Raw genomic sequence first — 25,447 nt, forward strand, 5'->3', positions numbered from 1 at the left:
AGAAGGTCAGCGATTCGAATCCCCGTGACGGGGTGAGCTCCCGTTGCTCGGTCCCTGCTCCTGCCTACCTAGCAGTTTGAAAGCACGTCAAAGTGCAAGTAGATAAATAGGTACCGCTCCTGTGGGAAGGTAAACGGCATTGCACTGCTCTGGTTCGCCAGAAGCGGCTTAGTCATGCTGGCCACATCATGTACGCCGGCTCCCTCGGCCAATAAAGCGAGATGAGTGCCACAACCCCAGAGTCGGTCACGACTGGACCTAATGGTCAGGGGTCCCTTTACCTTTAAAGCCCTTCATTATGACGGGGTTTAAAAAGTCTCCGGCTCTGCCTCCTCCTCCTCTTGCTGATCAAAGCCCTGATTCCACTGCAGGAAGATCAGAGAGTGTGAAGAGCTGGCAATGTACTGTAGTATTTCGAGTGCCAGATTATGACCTGGGAGACCAGGAATCAAATCCCTACTTGGCCATGAAGCTCACTGGGTGTGACCTAAACTACTTCACGGGTTTGTTGTGGGGATTAAACAAGGAAGAACCATGTGCATTTCAACCTGGTTCAGTCTTGACCTCCTTGGAGGAGTAAGCGGGATAAAAATGCAATTTAAAAAACGAATCTCTGCTCCCTCTTCCTATGTGGCTGAAGTTTGGGTGGGTGGGGAGAGATCCCCACTCCTCCATCTTAGATACACATGCCCAAACACAGACAGACACACAGACTGCTTCCTCCTCCTGTCAATCCAAACCAAACCCCATTGGTGCTGTGGGGCTCATGACCAATGGTTATTTTTCTCTCATAACAGTTACCAGAGGCATCTGGCTGGGAGCAACGTATTGGAGTCTGATCTAGCAAGCCTCGCAGTCTTACACCTTGGCGCACATGTGCTGTGACAGCCCATGCATGTACACTAGCCAGAAGAACAGATTGCTGCCTGGCTCTCCTAGTCAAATCCTGGGACAGAGTAAAAGGGCGGGACATCATCACCTTAGCCTACTTTCATAAGCTTCCTTGAGCCACCAGCAATCATTCACGGCCGGTAAGACTCACCCGTTGCTGAATAAGTGCATGTTTGTGTTCCATTTCCCTCTTCTCCACAGCAGAGTCGATCACCAACTGGTCCAGCTACAAGCAAGAAGAGGGGGGGAAACAGAGTTGTGAGGTTTTCCCCTCTGTCCTTTGCTTCATGCCTCTCTAGGCTTACCTACATCAAGGGCTTAAAATGAGGGAAGATCGAAAGCACATTCGCTCTCCAAACATGTTAATCATATGTAAAGAGTAAGCCTGTTATACTTACCCTCTGTACCTTGTAAGTATAGTAAGTGTACTTAATAGTTATAGGTGACATCCACACTATCTAGTCAAAGTACTCATATACCACTTTAAATAGTCATGGTTTCTCCCAGAGAATCCTGGGAACTGCAGCTTGTTAAAGGTGCTGGGAATTGTAGCTCTGTGAGTTGGGGGTGTCTCCTAACTGCTCTGGGCTCCTTTGGCAAAAAAGGGCAGGATATAGCACACTTAAAATTGTGCGTATAAACCTAACAGTGTTTAGTTTTCCTTTCGGTTGCTATATTGATAATGTCGTTGATATTGTTTTATAGATTACAGTATAAGAGCTGTACTGATTTGTTAATCATACAATATGACTTTTGCTTCAATTGTGATGTGTGTGTGTGTGTGTGTGTGTGTGTGTGTGTATTACTGGTTTTCAAATACAAAACAAAATTATACACTCCATACACCTTCGTTGCATCTTATTTCTCTTTTTTGTGATTTTTGTGTGTGATGTTTAGCTTATTTTTTAGTCGTGTTTTATAGATTGTAATTGTTTTGATTATTCTATATGATTCATGCTGTATTTGTGATATTCTATTATGTTCTATCTTCCTGTTGCTGCTGATTGTTTGTAAGCCACTTTGGAATTCAGCAGAGTGAAAAGCGGCACAGCAATATAATAAATCAAACCAATCAAATCAGTTCCCAGGATTTCTTTGGATGAGCTATGATGACTGAAGTGGCATAAAAGTGCTTTAAATGTATATATCACCCGGTATTTATATACTGCGCTATAACCGGGCAGTAAACAGGTTTAAAACTATGCAAACCAGCAGACACAAATGTGAAATCTAAAACAAAATAAAACCCATCTAAGGGGGGAGGGAGAGTAAAAATGTCTCTGGTTCTGCTGGCGAAGTAAAAAACTCATGTTAAGAATCTCTTGGCACAATACTGCACTCTTCACTTTAAAATCCCTAAATGGAGGCTGGGTAGGCAAGGCAAGGGATGCCTCTCATCTGACTCTGAGGTCACATCCACACTGCACAATTAAACCACGCTTATAGCACTGCCAGTCATGGAATCATAGAACTGTAGAGAGTCATCTAGTCCAAGCCCCTGCAATGCAAGAATCTCAACTAGGACATAAATGGCAGGTGCCCATGAAATCTCTGCTAGATGGACCAATGGTCAGATTTTGAACTAGGCAGCTTCCAATCCGACATTTCTAATGGACTGGTTCTGTATAAAGAAAGCTTCTTAGAGTCTTTTGGGGTGCAGAGCAGCTTGGTCCAGTGGCCCCGATTCTATCAAAGCCAAACAATCGAGTTTGCTCCACTGCTTCCCAGCCACTCCCGCCCTCCTGAGCAAGGCCGAAGACGTCAAGAGAGACGCAGAAACCTTGCAGGGGCTGGCCAGGGCACAACCGCCACGTGAGGGCACCTGAGAGATTAGCACGCTGATGCTTTGCGACAGCTCTGAGGATTAGCTGGGAGGCTCTTATCCAGAGTTGACGTCAGGGGCACGAACGATCCCCGCAGGGGCTTGTAGCAACAGAGGCCCAGAGGTGAAGGCCTTAAAGCAAGCATTGACAGGCCTATGGCAGTCGCTGCCAGGCCTTCCCCTCACAAGCACATCCCTACACCCCCAGGACCACTTGAAAACCGCTGAGGGTCTTGGTGGAGATAAAATGTTTTTTTTTTCCTGCCTGTTGTTTCCTAGCAACTGTGCAACTACGGTGCATAGACCTATTAGAAAAGGGGTTCTGGTTATGTCGTTGTTCCTTTGTGTTTCAAGTGACTCCTTCCCCCTGTTGTTTCTTCTCCTGCTTTCACCTTCCGGGAGGACCCACGGGTTTGAAGAATGATGGAGAAGCCATTACACACACACACACCCTCTAATTTACAGTGATGTAGCCATAGCTGTCAACTTTTCCCTTTTTTAAAGGGAAATTCCCTTATTCCAAATAGGATTCCTCGCAAGAAAAGAGAAAAGTTGACAGCTATGGATGTAGCCAACATTGACCTTACTCGAAGTAGACCCATTGCTGTTCAAGAACATGGCTAACTTAGGTCCATTCTTCTTCTGCACAGAACTTTGCTTAACGGTTGCCATTAATTTGATTTTAATTAATTGTTATAATGAAATGTTTTAGAATGTTAGATTATTTGATTGTTTGATTATTTGATTGTTGTTAGCCGCCCTGAGCCCGGCTTTGGCTGGGGAGGGCGGGATATAAATAAAATTTATTATTATTATTATTATTATTATTATTATTATTATTATTATTATTATTCTATAAGTCTGCTCCAAGAAGGATTTAGTTGGATGCAAGCCAATGTCTCCCGTTTCGTCCCAATTCTGTGTCCAGGGCAGCTGTCTACCAGCTCCACCTGGTACGCAGGCTGAGACCCTACCTGCCCGCGGACTGTCTTGCCAGAGTGGTGCATGCTCTGGTTATCTCCCGCTTGGACTACTGCAACACACTCTACGTGGGGCTTTGAAGGTGACCCAGAAACTACAAGTAATCCAGAATGCGGCAGCTAGAGTGGTGACTGGGAGTGGCCGCCAAAACCATATAACACCGGTCCTGAAAGACCTACATTGGCTCCCAGTATGTTTCTGAGCACAATTCAAAGTGTTGGTGCTGACCGTTAAAGGCCTAATACAGGGAACCAGGCAGGGGACCTTCTTGGTAGTGGTGCCCACCCTGTGGAACAATCTCCCATCAGATGTCAAAGAAATAAACAACTATCTGACGTTTATAAGACATCTGAAGCCCTGTTTAGGGAAGTTTTTTAATGTTTGATGTTTTTAATCATTTGTTGGGAGCCGCCCAGAGTGGCTGGGGAAACCCAGCCAAATGGGCGGGGTATAAATAATAAATTACTACTACTACTACTACAACTACTACCGGGAAACCATGGTTAGCAAGTTCAGTACAAGCCAGGGCATTTGAAGGCTCAACTCGGCCCTGGCTCAATACCCTGGCTCATTCTGAAGCTCCTTACCTTCCTATTGCTTCTTACCTCAGTGGCCAGCTTCTTCATATAGGGGTCCAGTTCGTGAAGAAGGCTGTAGCCCTGCTGGAAAAAGGTGTACTGAGCCTGCATGAAGGACAGCATCTGGAGGAGAAAAGAAGAACATGTCTATGGGTCTACTCTGAGTGGATGCCACCCATTGATATAAGAGCATTTATTTGATTTTTTTAAAAAAATACCCCACAAATATACTGTTCGACTGCAATAAAACCTCCAAGCGCTTCACAAGAAAATATTAAAATTATAAGTAAAAACAAGTTAGAACGATTTAAAACATTTATAGTAATTAAAATTAATAGTAAAAAAAAGATTTTTACACACCAACATTTTTAATATTCTGTTGGAAGCCGCCCAGAGTGGCTGGAGAGGCCTGGTCAGATTGTGAGTGTGAGTAATAAATAATTATTATTATTATTATTATTATTATTATTATTATTATTATAGATATTACTTGTCAGTTCAGGCTTGCCTAAACAAAAATGCTTTAAGCAGGCGTCAAAAGGAGTGTAGCAGAGGCAACTGGCTTATGTCAAAATAATTAAGGGCTTGATCAAACTAAGCCTTATTTAGAGTTCAGCCCACTGAAATGAATGGGCCTGATTTAGTCATGCCCATTAATTTCAATAGGTCTGCTCTGAGTAGGAGCAATGCTTGATACAACCGCAGATCTCCAGAACCTCAGTCTATCTTCCAATCCAGTCATAGGGTTGTATCCAATGCTAGTCCTACTCAGAGTAGATCCACTGAAGTTAACGTGCGTGACTAACTTTGGCCCATTACTCTGAGTAAGAGTGGGATGTGGGTGGCGTTGTAGTCTAAACCACTGAACCCAGGGCTTGCCGATCAGAAGGTCAGTGGTTCGAATCCCCGCGACGGGATGAGCTCCCATTGTTCGGTCCCTGCTCCTGCCAACCTAGCAGTTCAAAAGCATGTCAAAGTGCAAGTAGATACAGTGGTGCCCCGCAAGACGAATGCCTCGCAAGACGGAAAACTCGCTAGACGAAAGAGTTTTCCATTTTGGAGGTGCTTCGCAAAACGAATCTCCTATGGACTTGCTTCGCAAGACGAAAATGTCTTGCAAGTTCCTGCGGGGTTTTTTTCCTTCCCCCCCCCCCCTTTTCTAAGCTGCTAAGCCGCTTATCCGCTTATCTGCTAAGCCGATAAGCCGCTAAAAGCCGCTAAAAGCCACTAATAGCGCTAATAGCGCTAATCCGCTAATCCGTCAATGGGCTTGCTCCGCTAGACGAAGAGACTCACAGAACGGATTCTTTTCGTCTTGCGAGGCACCACTGTAAATAGGTACCACTCCAGCGGGAAGGTAAACGGCGTTTCTGTGCGCTGCTCTTGTTCCCCAGAAGCGGCTTAGTCATGCTGGCCACATGACCCGGAAGCTGTCTGCGGACAAACACCGGCTCTCTTGGTCAGTAAAGCGAGATGAGTGCCGCAACCTGAGTCGTCCGCGACTGGACCTAATGGTCAGGGGTACCTTTACCTTTTTACTCTGAGTAAAGCACAGTTGGATGCAACTTAAGAAGAGCCTAATGGATCAACACATTTTAACTTAATGGGCAGGAGAACGTTACCCACACAGCAACCTCCTTAGCAAACATGGCGTCCCTCTGCAAGGCATGCTGGGAGCTGCAATTTACCCACAGTTTGGGTGAAGCCAGGGGCAGCAAGGAGAGCTCAGAACAGTTCTTACCGCATCGAGGATTTCAAATTTCTTCTTGGCTTGGAGGACATTGATCTATAAGCAAAAGAAGAAGGGGGGTGAGGTTTCTGGGTAGCCAACAGAGTAGCCAGGCTGCTCCCTGGGAGCCCTCCAAAAATACAAGCAAGAGCCAGTAGAGGGCTAGACTAGGAGCTGGGAGAGCAGGGTTCGAATCCCAACTTGGCCATGAAGTTCACTGGGTGACACAGGGCAGGTCACGGTCTTTGCAGAAGTGCGAAACATTTTAGAGAGGGGGCGGGAAACCAAGGCAGAGTAGTTAACCTAAACAATGGCATTCATCTTCCGAACACCAGAAACAAGAAGGAAAGTTTGCTCTCAAAAAGTTATAATGCTGGCAAACTTCAGCACCATGGAGCCACCTTGTGGCAAAACTGAGATACTACTTCTGGTTGTTCCTGGTTGCCAATATATATGTATATTTCCCAGTTTCGCATCCTGTTGCTAAAATTGCTACAATGTGGATTTTTGAAAGCAAACGAAGAACGGCTTGGCAACGGTTGAGTTTGGCAAAAGGTTTTGTGTGCGGCCAACTTGTAGGAGGAAGGGCCACTTCAGAGAGGCTGGTTCCTATATAAATTGCAAACCGAGCCAGAGAAGATTTGGACCCTGTCAGGCCCAGAGGCGAAATGGTGGCCCTCTAGATCTCTCTGTCTGGGCCTCAGAATTTTCCCCAAGCTACAACCCCTCACCACAGACCCCCGCCTTGAGTGTTTTAGCCTGACTGGACCGTGTCCCTGAATTCCAATAATGCCTCTTGTTTGCAAGGATGATGAAGGGTGTTTCTAGAAACTAGCCTACAGTACGAAGGTAATATTTACATTTACAGCCCTTGCTCCGCCCACTTTTGCCTCTAGCCCTGCCCAGCACTGGGACATGGCCCTTGGGAGATTGCCCAGAAGGAAACATGGCCCTCAGGCTGAAAAAATGATCTCCACTCCTGCCATTACGGTTACATATGGGATTATTAGGTTTGAACAGCACAAGCTACTTCCTCCATATGACCTTTTTCAAAAAACAACAACAGGATTAGATCATTCATGGTGGGTAGATCTATCAGAAGCCATTGACTGTGATAACAAAATGGAGCCTCCATGTTCAGTAGCAATATACCTCCAAAAACCAGAAGCCCTGGAGAAGCAAGAAGGAAAAACTGCCTTGTCCTTAGGAATGGGGAAATCTGTCAATTTAGGTTTCTCTCAATTTCCTAACTTCAATTTCTCACATTTTTACATCTGCTCGCAATTGATTGGTTGATTTCCTCATGAAAATTCACAGAGCAGATCTGAGTTGGATACAACCCTGTATTTCCATATGGAATTACAGTGGTACCTCGGGTTAAGAACTTAATTCGTTCCAGAGGTCCGTTCTTAACCTGAAACTGTTCTTAACCTGAAGTACCAGTTTAGCTTATGGGGCCTCCTGCTGCCGCCACACTGCCGCTGTGCAATTTCTGTTCTCATCCTGAAGCAAAGTTCTTAACCTGAGGTACTACTTCCGGGTTAGCGGAGTCTGTAACCTGAAGCATCTGTAACCCGAGGTACCACTGTATAAGGATTTTAAATCCACACAGAAGCAGGATTGACTCTTTTATCACCACCACCATCATCATCACTTATTACAGTGGTACCTCAGGTTAAGTACTTAATTCGTTCCAGAGGTCTGTACTTAACCTGAAACTGTTCTTAACCTGAAGCACCACTTTAGCTAATGGGGCTTCCTGCTGCCGCTACACCGCTGGAGCACAATTTCTGTTCTCATCCTGAAGCAAAGTTCTTAACCTGAGGTAATATTTCTGGGTTAGCGGAGTCTGTAACCTGAAGCGTATGTAACCTGAAGCATATGTAACCCAAGGTACCACTGTATTACATTTATATCCCATTCTTGCCTCCCAGGGAGCTCAAGGTAGCATACCCACTGCTCTGCCTCTCCATTTCAACTCTGCACAACAACCCTGTGAGGTAGGTTAGGTTGAGAGGCAATGGCTGGCCCAGCCCCCAATGGGTTCTATGGCTTCCATGGGACCATCGACCCCAGACCGTGAAATGAATAAACAAAATCAGTTGGTGCATAATTATGGTGACTCCTGGGAGCTAGACACTTTCCCCAGTCCCATTTTGTCACCAGCGGAGGCAAAGAGGACAGTTCTGACCTACGGGACCGCCTCTCCTGGTATGTCCCACGGAGGGCCTTACGGTCTTCAAACAAAAACATCTTGGAGATCCCGGGCCACAGGGAGGTTAGGCTGGCCTCAACCAGAGCCAGGGCTTTTTTGGCCGTGGCTCCAATCTGGTGGAACGCTCTGTCACAAGAGACTAGGGCCCTGCGGGACTTGACATCTTTCCGCAGGGCCTGCAAGACAGAGCTGTTCCACCAGGCCTTTGGCCAAGGCACAGTCCTTTGGTAATCCTCACAGAACTCTAGCCCAATGGTTGCCATAAATTTGATTTTGAATTGATTTTAGAATGAATTGGTTTTAGAATGCTGTGTTACTTTTATTGTTGTTAGCCGCTCTGAGCCCAGCTTCAGCTGGGGAAGGCGGGATATAAATAACAATTTATTATTTTTATTATTATTCAACATCTTCTCTTCCTCATCTCTCTGCCCCCCCCCCCCCCCGCCCACCCTGCTCATCCCTGGTGATCAACAGGATATGACAGCGTTAGCTGTCCCAGGATGAGACAGAAGGTGTCAGCAGATGGTTTCACTATAAAAGGGTGGGAAGAGGGGGGGGAGCTAATGGAACAGCTTGGATCAATATTAGCTTTGACTCTAGTTTGTAGCACAACACAAAGCCATTACAAGCGACGCGGGAGGAGAAATCGGTCCGGAAATCGCTTCTCGGGCGAGTAACGATTCCACAATTCCCGAGGGTGGGTTCGCAGGAAAAGGCTTGATGTTGAGCAGCAGTCCAGTCCTTGCAAATACATGTCCAGTCAAGATGCTATCTTATATCAGGCCAGGGGGTTTCCTCCAACACTATCCCTGCTCAGAGTAGTGGCATTTATTATGTTTACCTTTCCTAGGGACACGGGTGGCGCTGTGGGTTAAACCGCAGAGCCTAGGACTTGCCAATCAGAAGGTCGGCGGTTCAAATCCCCGCGACAGGGTGAGCTCCCATTATCTGTCCCAGCTCCTGCCAACCTAGCAGATCGAAAGCACGTCAAAGTGCAAGTAGATAAATAGGTACCGCTCCAGCGGGAAGGTAAATGGTGTTTTCGTGCGCTGCTCTGGTTCGCCAGAAGTGGCTTAGTCATGCTGGCCACATGACCCGGAAGCTGTACACAGGCTCCCTCGGCCAATAAAGCGAGGTGAGCGCCACAACCCCAGAGTCGGTCACGACTGGACCTAATGGTCAGGGGTCCCTTTACCTTTACTAAGGAGCTCCAGGCAATGGACATTGACCCCCATTTATCCTCACAATAACCCTGTGAGGTAGGTTAAGCTGAGAGCGAGTGACTGGGCCAAGGTGAGCTTCAAGGTCTCCCAGGTCCTAATCCAGCATTCTAACCACTACACCACACTGCCCATGGCTAACTTAGATCCATTTATTTCAATGGGTCCATTCAGAAGTGGATTATTATTATTATTCAAAATTTACACACCGCTTAATTTATAAAAGAAACCTCGAAGCTGCTCACAAAACTATGAAACGCAATATTAAAAGTGTCTATAAAAGAGTTAATAACAGGTATTTAGAATAATATAATTCTATAGAGTTGGAAGGGGCCCTAGGGTCATCTAGTCCAACCCACTGCAATGCATGAATCTTTACCCAACGTGGGGCTCAAACCCATGACCCTGAGATGAAGAGTCTCATGCTCTACTGACTGAGCTATTCTTGAAAAAGTTCCACTTGGGAGAATTTCAGCCTTAGCAGGGCTGTCTAGGGGAAGACCTCACCTGTAAGACGTAGTCGAGGGCTAAGTGTCGGAAGCATTTCCTGGTGATTGTCAAGGTGCCAGTGGCCTCTTCGACCTCATGGGGCTTGTGCCGCGGAGCTTGTGCGTTCTTGACCAAGGCAATCTCCATGTCTTCCCGTACCTTATCGAACTGTTTTTTGGTCTCCTTGAATTTCCGGACGTCACTGCAAGGTAATTTTACTCATTTACGAAATTGCTTCCCGTTAAAAAAGAAAGAGAGAATCTGTTTACTTACCAATCACTTCCCGCTGAAGAAATAAAGTAAAAGCATCATGCAATAAAAAGAATTCAAAAACAATGCTATATCTAAAAGCAAGGAAAACGTTAAGAAGAGCCTGGCTGCTGTATGAAGCCAAAAGGCCCATCTAGTCCAGCGCTCTGTTCTCACACTGGCCAACCAGATGCCCCAATGGGAAGCGCTGTCCTTTTCTTTCTTTCTTTTTTCCAATTTTTTAAATTGATTTTCCATATTTATAAACAGACAAACAAATAAACGAACAAACATAAATCTTAAGTGTAGTAATTCTACTTTTGTTTACATTGTTGAGTGACTTCCTTGACTCCCCCTAGCTGAGTTTCAATGCATATCATTGTAACAGTTTTCCAAAACTATTTTCACATAAAATTTACTTAGTCAATTAACATCTTTCTTTCTTTTCATTTTAACTTTAAACATATTATTCCATAACATCACATATTTAAATCCTAGGCTAATCTGGTACTTGCAAGTATTTCTATTTAGATTATCTTAGCATATTTAGCTAAATAGTCTTTAAATTTCTTCCATTCCTCCTGGTACTCCTCCTCCTTCTGGTCACGGACTCTTCCGGTCAGGTCAGCTAGCTCCCAAAAGTCCACCATCTTCATCTGCCATTCCTCCACTGTTGGCACTTCTTGCGTTTTCCAATTTTGAGCCAGCAATGGAAGCGCCGTCATTTTCTAGCTGCTTTACAGCGCCTGCTCTTGATTTTATTTTCACTTTCCTAGTCCTCATGGAAACATACGGCTGGAGTAGACACCAAGCCTGCCCCCCCCCAGATGTGCAAAGAGGATTGTGAAGGGGGCGGGGCGGCCTAATCCAGCTGCTCCAGCTGCTCTCCTAACATTATAGGGCAGCAATCATATCCATAATCTAGACGGCATGTAACCCCATGCATACCTTAGCCTCCTTCCCCAGACAGAAAATTAAGAATGCAGCTCAGGAGGGATTATATCTGTGGAAATTATTATTTTTTTGTTAAAGAGTCCCCAAACCCAAAGAATTATGATTAGTTACATTTTTGTATTATTTCACCCTTCTTCTAAAAAGCTCAAGGAGGAGCATGCAGCAGATTTTCCTAGCCTTGGGTCAGCCGAAGTTCCTGCCTTGGACTAGATGATCCACACAATCCCTTCCAACTCTACAGTTCTATGAGTTTATGGTCTACAAACAGCCACACAGGCTGGCAGGCATGAGGGATGGGAACCAACATGCGAGATCAAGCACGGCTCCAAAAACTGGCTTTCAAATCCCCTCTTATTCATCCTTCTTGCCCCACCAAGTGGTTATGTCAGCCGGAATTTGAGCACCTCAGAAATTTTGGGGAAGGTGAAGGAGGCCTGAACTCCTTCAGCAGCAGGGAGGGTGCTAGGAGGTCCATGTTCCCCCCTTGTTCTCCCCCTCCCACCCACTTGATGAAGTCGCCTGCAGTGCCTGACAGGCTCCGCGTCTACGGCCTGTTCCCATAGAAACAGGCTCTTACTTAGCTGAAGGCCTCGGCTGCCTCACTGACCTATATTCTGTGGCTTACGATGTCGTCTCCGTACCTGCCCCTTTTTCTTTTATTTAAAGAGGATTAGGAGCTCAAAGGAGGTGTGTGCCCTCCACAACATTAGGAACACAGGAAGTTGGCCTGTTCTGAATACACCCAGCTGAGGGCCGTCAACACTGACTGGGAGCGCTTCTCTTCCCAACCCTACCTGTTGAACCTGGGACCTTCCGCATAAGATGTCAGCAGGCCTTGCTCAGGCACTTCCAAGGACAACTTTGCAACCATAAGGACTACAAACCTGCCCATTCAGGAACATAGGAAGCTGTGATATACAGCCACTGGGCCCATCTAGCTCAACAGAATCTACACTGACTGGCTGCAGCTGTCCAGGGTTTCACAAGGGGGAGATTCCCAGCCCTACCATGAGATGCCAGAGATTGAACCTGGGGCCTTCTGCATGCAGAGCAGATGCTCCACGGCTGAGCTGCACCCCTTCCCTTGCTGCAAGAGGCTTCCTTATACTATTGGTCCATGATGTGGGTTAAACCACTGAACCTAGGACTTGCTGATCAGAAGGTCGGAGGTTTGAATCCCCGCAACAGGGTGAGCTCCCGTTGCTCGGTCCCAGCTCCTGCCAACCTAGCAGTCTGAAAGCACGTCAAAGTGCAAATAGATAAATAGGTTGCTCTGGCGGGAAGGTAAACGGTGTTTCCATGTGCTGCTCTGGTTCGCCAGAAGCACCTTAGTCATGCTGGCCACATGACCCGGAAGCTGTACGCCGGCTCCCTCGGCCAATAAAGCGAGATGAGCGCCGCAACCCCAGAGTCGTCCGTGACTGGACCTAATGGTCAGGGGTCCCTTTACCTTTAGGTCAATAGTGTCTAAACTGACTGGCAGAAGATCTCCAGGGTTTCAGGCAGGAGTTCTTCCCAACCCTACCTGGAGAAGCTGGGTAATGAACCCAGGACCTTCTGCATGCAAATCAGATGCTCTGCTACTAAGCCATTGCCATTCTCCTTTCCCACTGATGAAAATAAGGGTAATTATTTTGATGCGTCAGTGTTTGAGCTTCCCTGCCATACACATTGCTATTCTGTGTTTGCTATATACAGCTGTACCTTGGTTTTCGAACGTAATCCGTTCCGGAAGACCATTCGAGTTCTGAAACGTTCCAAAACTGAAAACTCAATAGCTGACAGCTAGGCCTCAGGATCTTGCATTCAGTGGAAGACGCGTGGCACGTTCAACTTATGAGGCGTGTTTGAAAACCGAAGCATTTACTTCCGGGTTTATGGCATTCGAAAACCGAAATGTTCGTCAACGGAGACGTTCAAAAACCGAGGTACGCCCCCTTCGCAGCCCATCCTTACAGCCATCCTAACAGATCTTCCAGTTGATCTCACCTGGTTATTATCAGTGGCATGTGCTGTGATCCACTATGACAGATTCGACCCTCCCCTCCTTCAAAATATACACACACAAAAGAAACAGATACTCACTCTTTCACGAAATTGTGCAACTGTTGCCGGACAGACCTCTGAGCCTGGTCGAAAAGGATCTAAGGCAGAGGGAAGAGGAAGCAGGGAAGAGAAAGCAAGTAAGAATATGTGAAGAAAACTCACTTAATCCAAGATCTTAAATGTCACCAGATAGCACGGGAGCAGAGGTGCTGCTGAAAGTGGTGTTCTTCTAAGGATTGCCCCAGAAACGCTTCTCAATAGGATAAAATTGTTGAATGGTCACTGTAAAATGTGAAGGTTCGTTATTGTTTCACAAGTTGTGTATGTCTTTAAGGGCCAGGGCAAATAACGAGACCCAGTCTTGCAGCTGTGAAACATTGCAGGTGCTGCTCGGTTGTGTTAATTAAGCTGTCTCAGCATTTGGGCATAGTACCGTATTTTTTGCTCTATAAGACGCACCAGACCACCACAAGTTTTTGGAGGAGGAAAACAAGAAAAAAAATATTCTGAATCTCAGAAGCCAGAACAGCAAGAGGGATTTCTGCGCAGTGAAAGCAGCAATCCCTCTTGCTGTTCTGGCTTCTGGGATAGCTGCGCAGCCTGCATTCGCTCCATAAGACGCACACACACTTCCCCTTACTTTTTAGGAGGGAAAAAGTGAGTCTTATAGAGCAAAAAACACGGTATATAAGGAGCAGCACCTAGCTCTCCCATTACCCTGGGGGATGGGTTGGTGGTTGGGTCATGTTTGTTGTTGTTATCTTTAGTGTAAAAGGAGTTTTTGTTTTGTTATTAAAACCTTGTTAAAGTTATTTTTGAGTTCCTTGTTATTTATGGTCTCCCCAGCAAGCTCTCTGCAGCGCTACTAAACTGCAAACAACCAACAAAAACCACCACTAAGAACATAAAACGAGCCCTGCTGAATCAGGCCAAAGTCCTGCATCCTGGTCTCAGAGACAGTAGAACTTGAGCACGACAGCACTGCTTCTCCTGGCTACTGGATCAGGCCAAAGGCCCACCTAGTCCAGATTCCTGGTCTCACAGTGGCCAACCAGATGCCTCTGAAAAGACTGCCAACAGTACCTGTGAGTCCAAAATCGCTCTACCCACTTGTGACCCCCCAGAAACTGGTGTTCAGAAGCAGGCTGCCAGGTAGTGCAGTTTATTTTGTAATTTTTTTTTAAAGGAGGTGCTCGCATCTTGATAGGAGTGCCAGGGGTGTCGGCACAAAATGGCGACCAAGGACAGCCATAGAAAAGAGGCAAGGGTACTTCATGAGTGCCATCACACACAAAACTGCGAATTCAATTGAATTTCTCTCTCATTGCAAAGCAAAGCTTCATTTTAAAACTTTTTTTTTTAAGGCAATAAAACTGGTTCTCAAAGGGTGTGGTGTGTCACACTGGTGTGGCAGGAGAGGATGGCAAGCGTGGCAGAATGATTCAAAGACCATCAAAGAAACATTTAAACATTTCAGTGTAGTGTAGTATCAATGTTGTTGTTTTTTAAATTTGCACAATATGGATAGATATCTTTTCAAAATGGGAGCAAGAGCGTCAAGCGATACCGAGAACAATCCTAGTTGTAGTTTGTCATTATACTTTGGGCATGAGTCATGTTCTTATGTAGATGCATTGTTTTATACTTTTTGGATGCCCAATAATAATAATAATAATAATAATAATAATAATAATAATTTATTATTTGTACCCTGCCCATCTGGCTGGGTTTCCCCAGCTACTCTGGGCGGCTTCCATAGAAACCAAAAAACACTAAAATATCATACATTAAAAACTTCCCTGAACAGGGCTGCCTTAAGATGTCTTCTGAATGTCAGGTAGCTGTTTATCGTTTTGACATCTGATGGGAGGTCGTTCCACAGGGCGGGCGCCACTACCGAAAAGGCCCTTTTCTAATGTAGTTTTGTTCTATGCTATAAATCAAGCGCTGCTAGGAGTTGCTTCATTTTGAATTCCAATGTATTTCTTATCAATTAAAAATTCGGTGTGGCACGAGCAAATTTTTATTCCGAAAGTGCAGCCCGGAGAAAAAAGTTCGAGAACCACTGCAATAAAATAACACTGTTTAAACCATTGTTTTCTTTTTAAAAGATAAACACCCCAAACCCTGTTGTGTTCTGCTCAGGAAAAGCAGCAAGGCCATATGGCTGGACCACGGACAGCTCCCAGCGATCCACTTGCTCTGAAAGAGATTGGGAGGAGACAGAGGCCTTTTATACCTCCTCCAGGCTCCACCCCTTTGAGAGAATTTAAAGGGTCTTAAAGGGCCAGTCCTCTGGTCTGAAGATGGACACACAAACTCGCACCTGGTGCTCTCCTTGAGCCTCTGGACTGGTGATGTGTGATGGGAGGTCAAGCTGCCTCCTCCTCCAATGAACGTCTGTGTCCCCAATTCCTCCCTCCCACTCGGGTCTTCTTGAGAGGCACTTCAGCTGCCAAATGTTTTGCGCAGAACTACTTCTCAAATGTTTTGTGCAGAACTGGGACGCGGGTGGCGCTGTGGGTAAAACCTCAGCGCCTAGGACTTGCCGATCGCATGGTTGGCGGTTCGAATCCCCGCGGTGGGGTGAGCTCCTGTCGTTCGGTCCCAGCTCCTGCCCACCTAGCAGTTCGAAAGCACCCTTAAGTGCAAGTAGATAAATAGGTACCGCTTTATAGCGGGAAGGTAAACGGTGTTTCCGTGTGCTGCTCTGGTGCCGGTTCGCCAGAGCAGCTTCGTCACACTGGCCACGTGACCCGGAAGTGTCTGCGGACAGCGCTGGCTCCCGGCCTCTAGAGTGAGATGAGCGCACAACCCTAGAGTCTGTCAAGACTGGCCCGTACGGGCAGGGGTACCTTTACCTTTACTTCTCAAATATTTTGAACAAGGTCTGTCTACAGTGGTACCTCGGGTACATACGCTTCAGGTTACATACGCTTCAGGTTACAGACTCCGCTAAGCCAGAAATAGTACCTCGGGTTAAGAACTTTGCTTCAGGATGAGAACAGAAATTGCGTAGTGGTGGTGCGGCGGCGGCAGCAGGAGGCCACATTAGCTAAAGTGGTACCTCAGGTTAAGAACAGTTTCAGGTTAAGAACAGACTTCCAGAACGAATTAAGTTCTTAACCTGAGGTACCACTGTATATTTGAATTCCTCATTTCTACCACTAGAGGGCACCATCTTCTCATGCTCCAACTTCTACTGGCGCCATATAAAGAAGGCTGCCCCCTTTTGTCAGGCAAAACTGACAAAGCCATTTGCATAGAAACATCGAACCAGTAAGCGTTTAGCTAGAACTATATAATAAAACAGCCAAGACTAGTGTCAAGGATTTGGGGACGGGAACATATGAAGAGCCCGGTGGCTGGATCAGGCTGATGGCCTATCTAGTCCAACATCCTGTTCTCCCATTGTTCAACCCGATGCCTGTGGGAATCTCGCTTTACAGGCCAAGGGAGCCGCCGTTTGTCCGCATTGTTTTCCCAGGTCATGTGGCCAGCATGACTAAGCCGTTTCTGGTGAACTAGAGCAGCGCATGGAAACGCCGTTTATCTTCCCGCTGGAGTGGTACCTATTTATCTACTTGCACTTTGACGTGCTTTCAAACTGCTAGGTTGGCAGGAGCAGGGACCGAGCAACAGGAGCTCACCCCGTTGTGGGGATTCGAACCGCCAACCTTCTGATCGGCAAGCCTTAGGCTCTGTGGTTTAACCCAAAGCGCCACCCGCATCCTTGATAGCTGACTTCAATTATCTGATAAGTTTGAGCTCCTGACATGAGACCACAGCGCCACCCGCTTCCCTTATTTACTCAGAGTAGACCACTGAAATCGATGACCATGGGGCTGTTTAGAGCCATTGATTTCAATAGGTCTACACTGAGTAAAACCAAGTTAAACACACCCCTTGGACACAATGCTTTAAGAAAATCAGCTCTTTCCCCATAAGCTGCAATATTGAATTGACTACTGGCCAATATCTTGTGGAGAGGGTTTGCAGAGGGCTCCTCCATTTATTTATTTAAAAAATCAAATTAAATTGATTGGGTTTTTTAAAAAGAGCTCAGCTTACTATTTTATTTTTTTTAAAGTCTGATTTTTAACAACACGGTCGTTTTTTGGGCTTCCGATCCATGCTTGGAAGGGTTCGTATGAAATAAAAAGTTTCCAGAAAGTCTGTCTCGCCTTCCCACCCATCTCTCAGCCCCAAAGAAGTCATCAAGATTCCAGGATGTGACTCACTCAGATGCTGGTCACTTTGGATGGAGATTTTCCTCCGGGATCAGGGGCTAATCCTTAAAGCTTCCTGGTTGCAAAGCTAGCCCAGCCACAGAGGCAAGCTAAGCGAGAGTCTGGGGTGCCAAAATTCCGGGGGTCACCTCTCAACAAAATGTGGGAAGGCAAAGAGATTTCTTTTCCCCCATCGTTTCATTTCCTTTCCTGAATTCTATGGAGATTCCTGTGCATGCACCATTTGCCACATCTTTTCATACACACACACACCCCTGCAATCTTAATACGGTTGTCGTATCAGCAGTCCTCCTCTTGTTGTTCGACCAACATGAAGGAGAGCAGGATGCATCTCAGTGGCAGAACATCTGCTTTGCATGCAGAAGGTCTCAGGTTCAATCCCTGGCTTCTCCAGGTAGGGTTGGGAATGTCCCCTGCCTAAAACCCTAGTGAACTGCTGCCAGTCAGAGTAGACAATACTGATCTAGATGCAGTTTATAACACAGCTTTCTGTGTTCTTAAACAATGCAAAGGAAGAACATTCGTGCCAACTCTGAAATACAGCCACATCAAGATCTGCCCACCCAGTGTTCCATCCATAAGCAGCTGTGCACTGGTGATTTGCTCTAAAATACAGGTGGATTTTCAACAACAACAACAATAAACAATGTGTTACTTATACCCTGCCAATCTGGCCAGGCCTCCCCAGCCACTCTGGGCAACTCCCAACTGAATATTAAAAACACAATAAAACATCAAACATAAGAAACTTCCCAAAACAGGGCTGCCTTCAGATGTCATCTGAAAAGTCAGGTAGTTGTTTATTTCCTTGACATCTGATGGGAGGGCGTTCCACAGGGCAGGTGCCACTACCGAGAAGGCCCTCTGCCTGGTTCCCTGTAACCTCACTTCTCGCAATGAGGGAACTGCCAGAAGGCCCTTGGCATGTACTAATGTGGAAACAAACTTTTGATTGGAAACATGAGAAATTGTCAGGTTCACCCATCACTTCCTACCAGGATCTCTGCCTTGCCATTTGGAAAAGCAAGGACATTTTCAGCAGGGCTTGCAAGGAAGGGAGTTGGCCAGCCAGGGAGGAGATAGCAGTTCCACTTTGCCGTTTAATGGCCCAGAGGAAAGATCCATGAGCTCCTGCACTGATGCGATCCCTAATGCCATTGCATTGCTGCGTTACCCTAAGTGCAGCAGCCTGAAACAGTAAAGGCTATCGATCCGTAACTGGCAGAGACTTTAATAGCTGGGAGCTGACTGCTCTGGCTTTTTGCAGGGATGCTTCCCAAAGCCTCAACGCCTGCATTTCTCTCCTGGGTTTTGGGCTTCCAAATGGCCCAGTCTCATTTCCGAAGCAGGAGCAAGGCATGTTTGAATCTCCCAATGTTCTCAGGGCGCCTTGGCTAACCTGGTGCCTTCCTGATGTTTTGGACCACAACTCCCATCAGCCCCAGGGAGCTGTAGTCTGAAACAGCTGGAGGTCAGTGAAGGCTTTTTCTTGGAGATGCTAGAGGAATTCATTCTTAGGAAGGAGCATGTAGAAGACCTCCTTACGCTGACTCTATCTCTGAGCTACGACATTTCCTGCAAAGATAAAAGTAAGGCGCGAGTCCTCATGGTTTGAAGTAAAGGGCTGGTTTCAATAAACAGATAGGAAACTTTGACTGGATAGCTCAGTTGGTGAGAGTGTGGTGCTGATAATGCCAAGGTTGCAGGTTTGATCCCCATATGGGACAGCTGCAAATTCCTGCATTGCAGGGGGTTGGACTAGATGATCCTATGGGTCCCTTCCAACTCTACAGTTCTATGAAACTGCCTTAAACCAACTCAGATTACTGGTCTGTCTAGCTCAGCGTTGCCTACTGGGCGCTCCAGAGTCTCAGGGAGGAGAGGAATATCTCCCACCACTAACTGGTGATGCTGAGGATTGACCCTGGAACCTTCTGCATGCAAAGCAAGTGCACTATGGCCCCTCTTCACAAATCCCTACACGAAATGACTTCTGGGACGAAATGTGTGGCTCGGAAGGTAAAGGTCCAATTGTGACCGACTCTGGGGTTGCGGCGCTCATCTCGCTTTAATGGCTGAGGGAGCTGGCGTTTGTCTGCAGACAGCTTCTGGGTCATGTGGCCAGCATGACTAAGCTGGCGAACCAGAGCAGCACACGGAAACGCTGTTTACCTTCCCACCGGAGCGGTACCTATTTATCTACTTGCACTTTGACGTGCTTTCAAACTGCTAGGTTGGCAGGAGCAGGGACCGAGCAACGGGAGCTCACCCCGTTGCGGGGATTCGAACCGCCGAGCTTCTGATTGGCAAGTCCTAGGCTCTGTGGTTTAACCCACAGCGCCACCCGCGTCCCGTGGCTCGGAAATTAGCCCATAAATCTTAAGGATTGGAAGCTGGGAAAATGTACTCCCAGCAGAAGGAAAACAAGCCTTTGAAATAGAGTGTGACTTATGCCACCCCCTTTTTGCCAGGGTAAGCTGCCAGGTCACAAGACCGAACTGAACAGATTTGGGGTCCAGCAGAAGTCACCCCGCCTTGCCCGGTTTCTGTCCCTGCCACTTCCACATAACGCCCATTTGGGGGGTACTTAGGCTGCCACAGAAGACGGTGCTTCTCTGCGATTATGCTGAAAGGCCAAACCCTCGTGCGCCGCACACCCAGAGTGAGCACTGTTTGCAGCCTCACGACTCCCTCTGCCTTTACACAGGGAGCAGGGGATGAGCCAACGTGCTAAATCCCGCCCCCATGCACACACAAGAGTTGGGGAGGACACGAAGCACAGAAACAGAAAAAACCACTAAAAATAACTTTTCCTCCCCCTCCAGATTGCTCCAGGCTTCGCCGCCCAGCAGAAAGATGTTTGAGTCAATCTACAGACATTCCCCGGAGACAGATCTCCGCGCATGAGAGCGCAGGACCCTGTGTGGAGCAGCATGCCCTTGGGAAAGGAGAGTTGCAAGCGGCGGCAGTTTTGTGGATTTCTCATTTGGTGTGGAAGGCAGAAACAGGTGCTTTTGTGAAAAAGAGCTGCAGTTCCCAAAGTGAGCAGTACTCCCCACCGCCACAGGGGGCAGTAGAATTACCTTTGGGGGGAGCTGCTAAGAGGCAAGGGGGTGGCAGGGGGTACCCTAAGAGGCTTCAAAAAGCTGGTATCGCCGGACCAAGTTCATCAGCTTTGTCAAAATAATTATACTAAATCGTTTCACTTGGATTCTGAACAAATGTGCAATGAATTGTTACAGTTTTGAATGTTATTGCCTTGTTATCTTCCTCAGTGGGTTGTGGAAAACCGCTCTTCTGAATAATGCTTTTTAAACCAGTGGTTCTCAAAGGGTGTGGCGCGCCGCATTGATGTGGCAGGAGAGGATGGCAAGTGTGGCAGGAAGATTCAAGGGCAATCAAAGAAGCATTTAAACATTTCAGTATAGTATAAAGGTAAAGGTAAAGGGACCCCTGACCATTAGGTCCAGTCATGGCTGACTCTGGGGTTGCAGCGCTCATCTCGCTTTATTGGCTGAGGGAGCCGGCGTACAGCTTCCAGGTCATGTGGCCAGGCGAATCAGAGCAGCGCACAGGAACGCCGTTTACCTTCCCGCCAGAGTGGTACCTATTCATCTACTTGCACTTTGACGTGCTTTCGAACAGCTAGGTTGGCAGGAGCAGGGACCGAGCAACGGGAGCTCACCCCGTCACGGGGATTCGAACCGCCGACCTTCTGATTGGCAAGCCCTAGGCTCTGTGGTTTATACCACAGCGCCACCCGCATCCCTTATAGTATAGTACAGTATAAAAAAAAGTTTTCATTTGCAGAATATGCAAGAGGTTTATTTATAACTATCTTTTGGTTCATGTTCTTATGTAGCTGTATTACATTATAAAGTAGTTGTGCTCTATGTTATATATCAAGCACTGGTAGTTGTTTCTTTTTGCTTTCCAATGTATTTCTTAGCAATAAAGAATTCGGTTTGGTGTGCACAAATTTCTATACTGAAGGTGTGGCCCAGAGAAAAATGTTTGAGAACGTTCAGCAAAGGCTGAAACCTGCGTTGCAGGTTCGGGAGCACTCAGGGGAGGGTACATAAAATGTTGCACATTGGTCCATCTAACCTTGAAGCAAAAAGCTTTTCAGGCTCCAGGAATAGGGAGCCTTCGGCCTGGTGACCAGAGGCAGAGATGGGTGTGGCCAAAGATGCAGATCTCACCTTTGTCCAGCAGGCTAATTTCTAAACACAGCCCTCTCTGTCCTCCCATCCAGGCAAGCAGGAAGAGGCACAATCAGAACTAAAGGATGCTTTCCAGCTAACCACAAAACCCCCCAGAGGAGAGTTCAGAGCAGGGCTGGGGAGGGGTGTGGCCTGAGGAGAGGGGGCGTGGCCTGGGAAGTGTCCTTAGGCTCAGGCAGAGAGGTCCAGAATGCCTCATTTGATTCCCCCAGGCCTGCTGTTGTTCCCCATCCCTGTCATACGCTAACAACTGGTGCTGAACTGAAAAATACACACACACCCCACCGTGTTTCCCTCCCAACCATCAGTAACGGGAAAATAAATTGCATTTGGAAATTATCTGCTGGAAATCTGGGGGAGGACAGATTTCGGCACAGTGCTACCAACAACTTTTCAAAAAAATAATAGAAATTATCCCCCGCAAATGCCAATCCAACGCCCTGCGAGTATTTTAAGCTTGCTGCTCAGCAGGAGATGCACAAACTTGAAAGCTGAACGAACTGAAGGGTGTTTGGGCTGTGTGTGTGTGTGTGCGTGTGTATGACCTAGATTTTTCCCCTACACCGTCTCTTGTCTCTCTCCATTAAGGGAGGGCATCTAGTTTTAGAATCACAGCTAACTGCGCCCAGATGTGGTGCATTTGAAAGGATATAGAGAAGATCTACAACAGGGGTGGGAAACCTTTTCCAGCCCAGGGGCCGCACTCCCTCCTGGGCAGCCTTCCAAGGGCCGCATGCCAGTGGTGGGCGGGGCCGGGGGCTAAAGTGGGTGGAGTAACCAATGTACATCTCACCACTACCCTCCTAGTCAGGCTAGAGGCATAAGACACATTCCAACCATGCAAGAAATATTGTGGTCTGAAACAGGACAGGTGAGGGGTGTGGCCTGAGGAGAGGGGGTGTGGCCTGGGGATAATTGGGAGGGCCAGGTAGAGACACATGGAGGGCCACGTTAGGCCCCCAGGCCTGAGGTTCTTCCTGCCCCCAACCTATAAGGACCTTTCCTTAGATATGTTTTTAACAGTGGGTGGACCCCTTCTCAATGCCTGGCTTTACTCGGTGCCATCTCTGCACCTAATGGTCAGTGTGGTAAAGTGGTTAGAGCATTTGACTACAACACGAGAGACTCTGGTTCAAACCCTGACTCAGCCACGGACTTTGGGCCAGTCAGCTTAACCTACCTCACAGGGCTGTTGTGAGGATAAAATAAGCAACTGAGGACCATGTATATGTTGCCTTGAACTCCTTGCAGGAAAGGGAGGATCTAAAAGCAGCAAGCAAATGAATGAAATCTTATCAGCGCAATCTAGACCTGCACTTCCTGTTTTAATTGCTGTGTTGTTTTACTGTTCTTGCCTATTGCATATTCTAATAACTAATGCTTATATTTTAATTGCCTGTACAACTGGATAGATTCCTGTTTTGGGCATCAAGTGGCATATTAAATAATTAAGAATAAAAACTAATTAATATTTACTGAGGCCAAGTCCATACCACTAAAGTGGTACCTCGGGTTACATACGCTTCAGGTTACAGACGCTTCAGGTTACAGACTCTGCTAACCCAGAAATAGTACCTCGGGTTAAGAACTTTGCTTCAGGATGAGAACAGAAATTGTGCTCCAGCGGCATGGCATCAGCGGGAGTCCCCATTAGCTAAAGTGGTACCTCAGGTTAAGAATAGTTTCAGGTTAAGAACGGACCTCCGGAACGAATTAAGTACTTAACCAGAGGTACCACTGTACTAGAATGAACATCAATAGACCCATGGAAAAACCGAGGTCGAAATTCCATGGCTCTCGTACTTCACCCCAGGAGTGTCATTGAGAAGAAAACCGTTTTATGCCTTCCCCTTCTGGACGCTGATTTTACAGCCCTGAGGATTAGACGCCCCTGCCAGACTTTCTCCCGGCGACTGATTTCCCCCCAAAAAATTTTGAAACATGGAGCGGAAACACAGCCTGCACCATCCCTGACCTGCTGCGGCTGGGCGGGGGCGAAAACCTTTCCTTATTTCAAAGCCCCCTCGCCCCACTCCAAAAGAGTGGCAGCCGTCCTGTGCCGTCCACTCCCTCTGTCTGGAGTTACTCTGCAGACACAGTTCCTGGCTTGCTGAAGAGCTAACTCAGCAGCTTATGTGGAACGCCCTGGCTAGAGGGACGGGTGAACTCAGATCACAGCAACGGCAGTCAGGAAGGACTATATAAATGCTATTATTAATGAGCATCGAATGAGAGCAGTATTTGAGGCAGGGGTGGGGGGATCTCAAAGCTGGTGGGGGGTTCAATTGCAGCCCTCCAGGCCTCTCCAGCTGGCCATGGGGACCCTCCCAAGGCCACACCTCTCCTTCCTAAGCCATTCCCTTCTGCTTAGCACCCTTCCTCAAGTGTTTTTGCCTGGGATAGAACAAAACAGGTGCTCCAGCCCTGAGCTGTGACCCTTTCCCTTAAACTTTAAGGAAGCTGTCTCACACTGAGTTGGTCCAATGTGCTCAGTATTGCCCACACTGGCTGGCAGCAGCTGTCCGGCCCTACCTGGACCTCCTCCATGCAAAACGGATGCTCTACCACTGAGCGACACCAACTCCCCTTAAGACAGGGACATAGAAAGCTACCTTATACCAAGTCAGACCATTGGTCCACCTACCCCAGCATTGTCTACACTGGCTGCCAGCTGTTCTCCAGGTATTCGGACAGAGAGTCTCTCCCAATCCTACCTGGAGATGCTGGGGATTGAACCTGGGACCTTTGGCATGCAAAGCAGATGCTCTGTCACTGAGCTATGGGCCTTCCCTTGAGAAGCAACTCCTCCAGCCCATATCTGCACTGCCTACAATCCTGAGCTGGACACTCCTGCCCCAAGACCAAAGGTCCCCACACTAGCAGTCTGGGTTCCTGTCCAGCTCTCAAGTGCCACCACCCCACCTCCTCCATAGTCACAGGAACAGAGGAGACCATGAGCCAGGCAAGAACGCCAGAGCTGCCCCACCCAAGTGCCCTGATACTTGTTGTTGCACCCCAAGTCCTGCCTGGGGGCTTCCCAGACGGATCTTGTTGGCCGCTGTTGGAATATGATATGGTGCTAAAAGGGCCTTTGACCCGATCCAGCAGAGTTCATCTTATTTCCTTAAGAGACAGTGCTCCATGGAACTTCCTGGACACTGGAGAGTCTGTGCTGTCCCCTCTCGGAGGCAGGACAGTGGGAGAGGTCAGCCTTGATCTCAATCAGCAAGGCAGCTCAGTTGCGACCTTCAGGTCTGTTAACGGCACTGCGTGTGCAAGGCTTTTATAATGTTTACGAAACATCACTTAATGCAGCCACAGCCGCACCGCACCAAGGAACTCGTGGCAGGATGTGACTTACCATGTGGTAGTTGACCATTTCCTGCAGGCTGTCTCCAAACTTGTTCAGGCATTCCTGCAGAAGGAAGAGAGGCATGGCAGTGAGAGAAGAACAGAGGCCTGAAAGGGAGAGTGGGGGGTGGATATACAGTGGTACCTCGGGTTACCTTTAAAGCACTAAACGGCCTCGGTCCTGTATACCTGAAGGAGCGTCTCCACCCCCATCGTTCTGCCCGGACATTGAGATACAGCGACGAGGGCCTTCTGGCGGTTCCCTCATTGCGAGAAGTGAGGCTACAGGGAACCAGACAGAGGGCCTTCTCGGTAGTGGCGCCCGCCCTGTAGAACGCCCTCCCATCAGATGTCAAAGAGATAAACAACTACCTGACATTCAGAAGACATCTTAAGGCAGGCCTGTTCAGGGAAGTTTTTAATATTTAATGCTGTACTGTTTTTAACAC

General features: G+C 47.4%; 1 protein-coding gene across 6 annotated transcripts in view; it reads right to left on the reverse strand.

The window, feature by feature from the left end:
• ACAP3 (ArfGAP with coiled-coil, ankyrin repeat and PH domains 3) overlaps positions 1-25,447 on the reverse strand; it is a 149,285-nt gene that overhangs the window by 59,421 nt on the left and 64,417 nt on the right. For all 6 annotated transcript variants that reach the window (XR_014528394.1, XM_083512960.1, XM_083512958.1 and 3 more), the window contains exons 4-9: positions 25,009-25,062; positions 13,214-13,272; positions 9,944-10,127; positions 6,014-6,058; positions 4,300-4,395; positions 1,043-1,117 (exon numbers count right to left, since the gene is read on the reverse strand). Coding sequence is in view for 5 of the 6 variants with exons in the window: in XM_083512960.1 (XP_083369086.1) it covers positions 1,043-1,117; positions 4,300-4,395; positions 6,014-6,058; positions 9,944-10,127; positions 13,214-13,272; positions 25,009-25,062 (513 nt within the window). In the remaining variant the exon portion in view is untranslated. The remainder of the gene's footprint in view (positions 1-1,042; positions 1,118-4,299; positions 4,396-6,013; positions 6,059-9,943; positions 10,128-13,213; positions 13,273-25,008; positions 25,063-25,447) is intronic.

Source organism: Podarcis liolepis (genome assembly GCF_965112155.1).
Source record: "Podarcis liolepis genome assembly, chromosome: 7".
Taxonomy (NCBI): domain Eukaryota; kingdom Metazoa; phylum Chordata; class Lepidosauria; order Squamata; family Lacertidae; genus Podarcis; species Podarcis liolepis.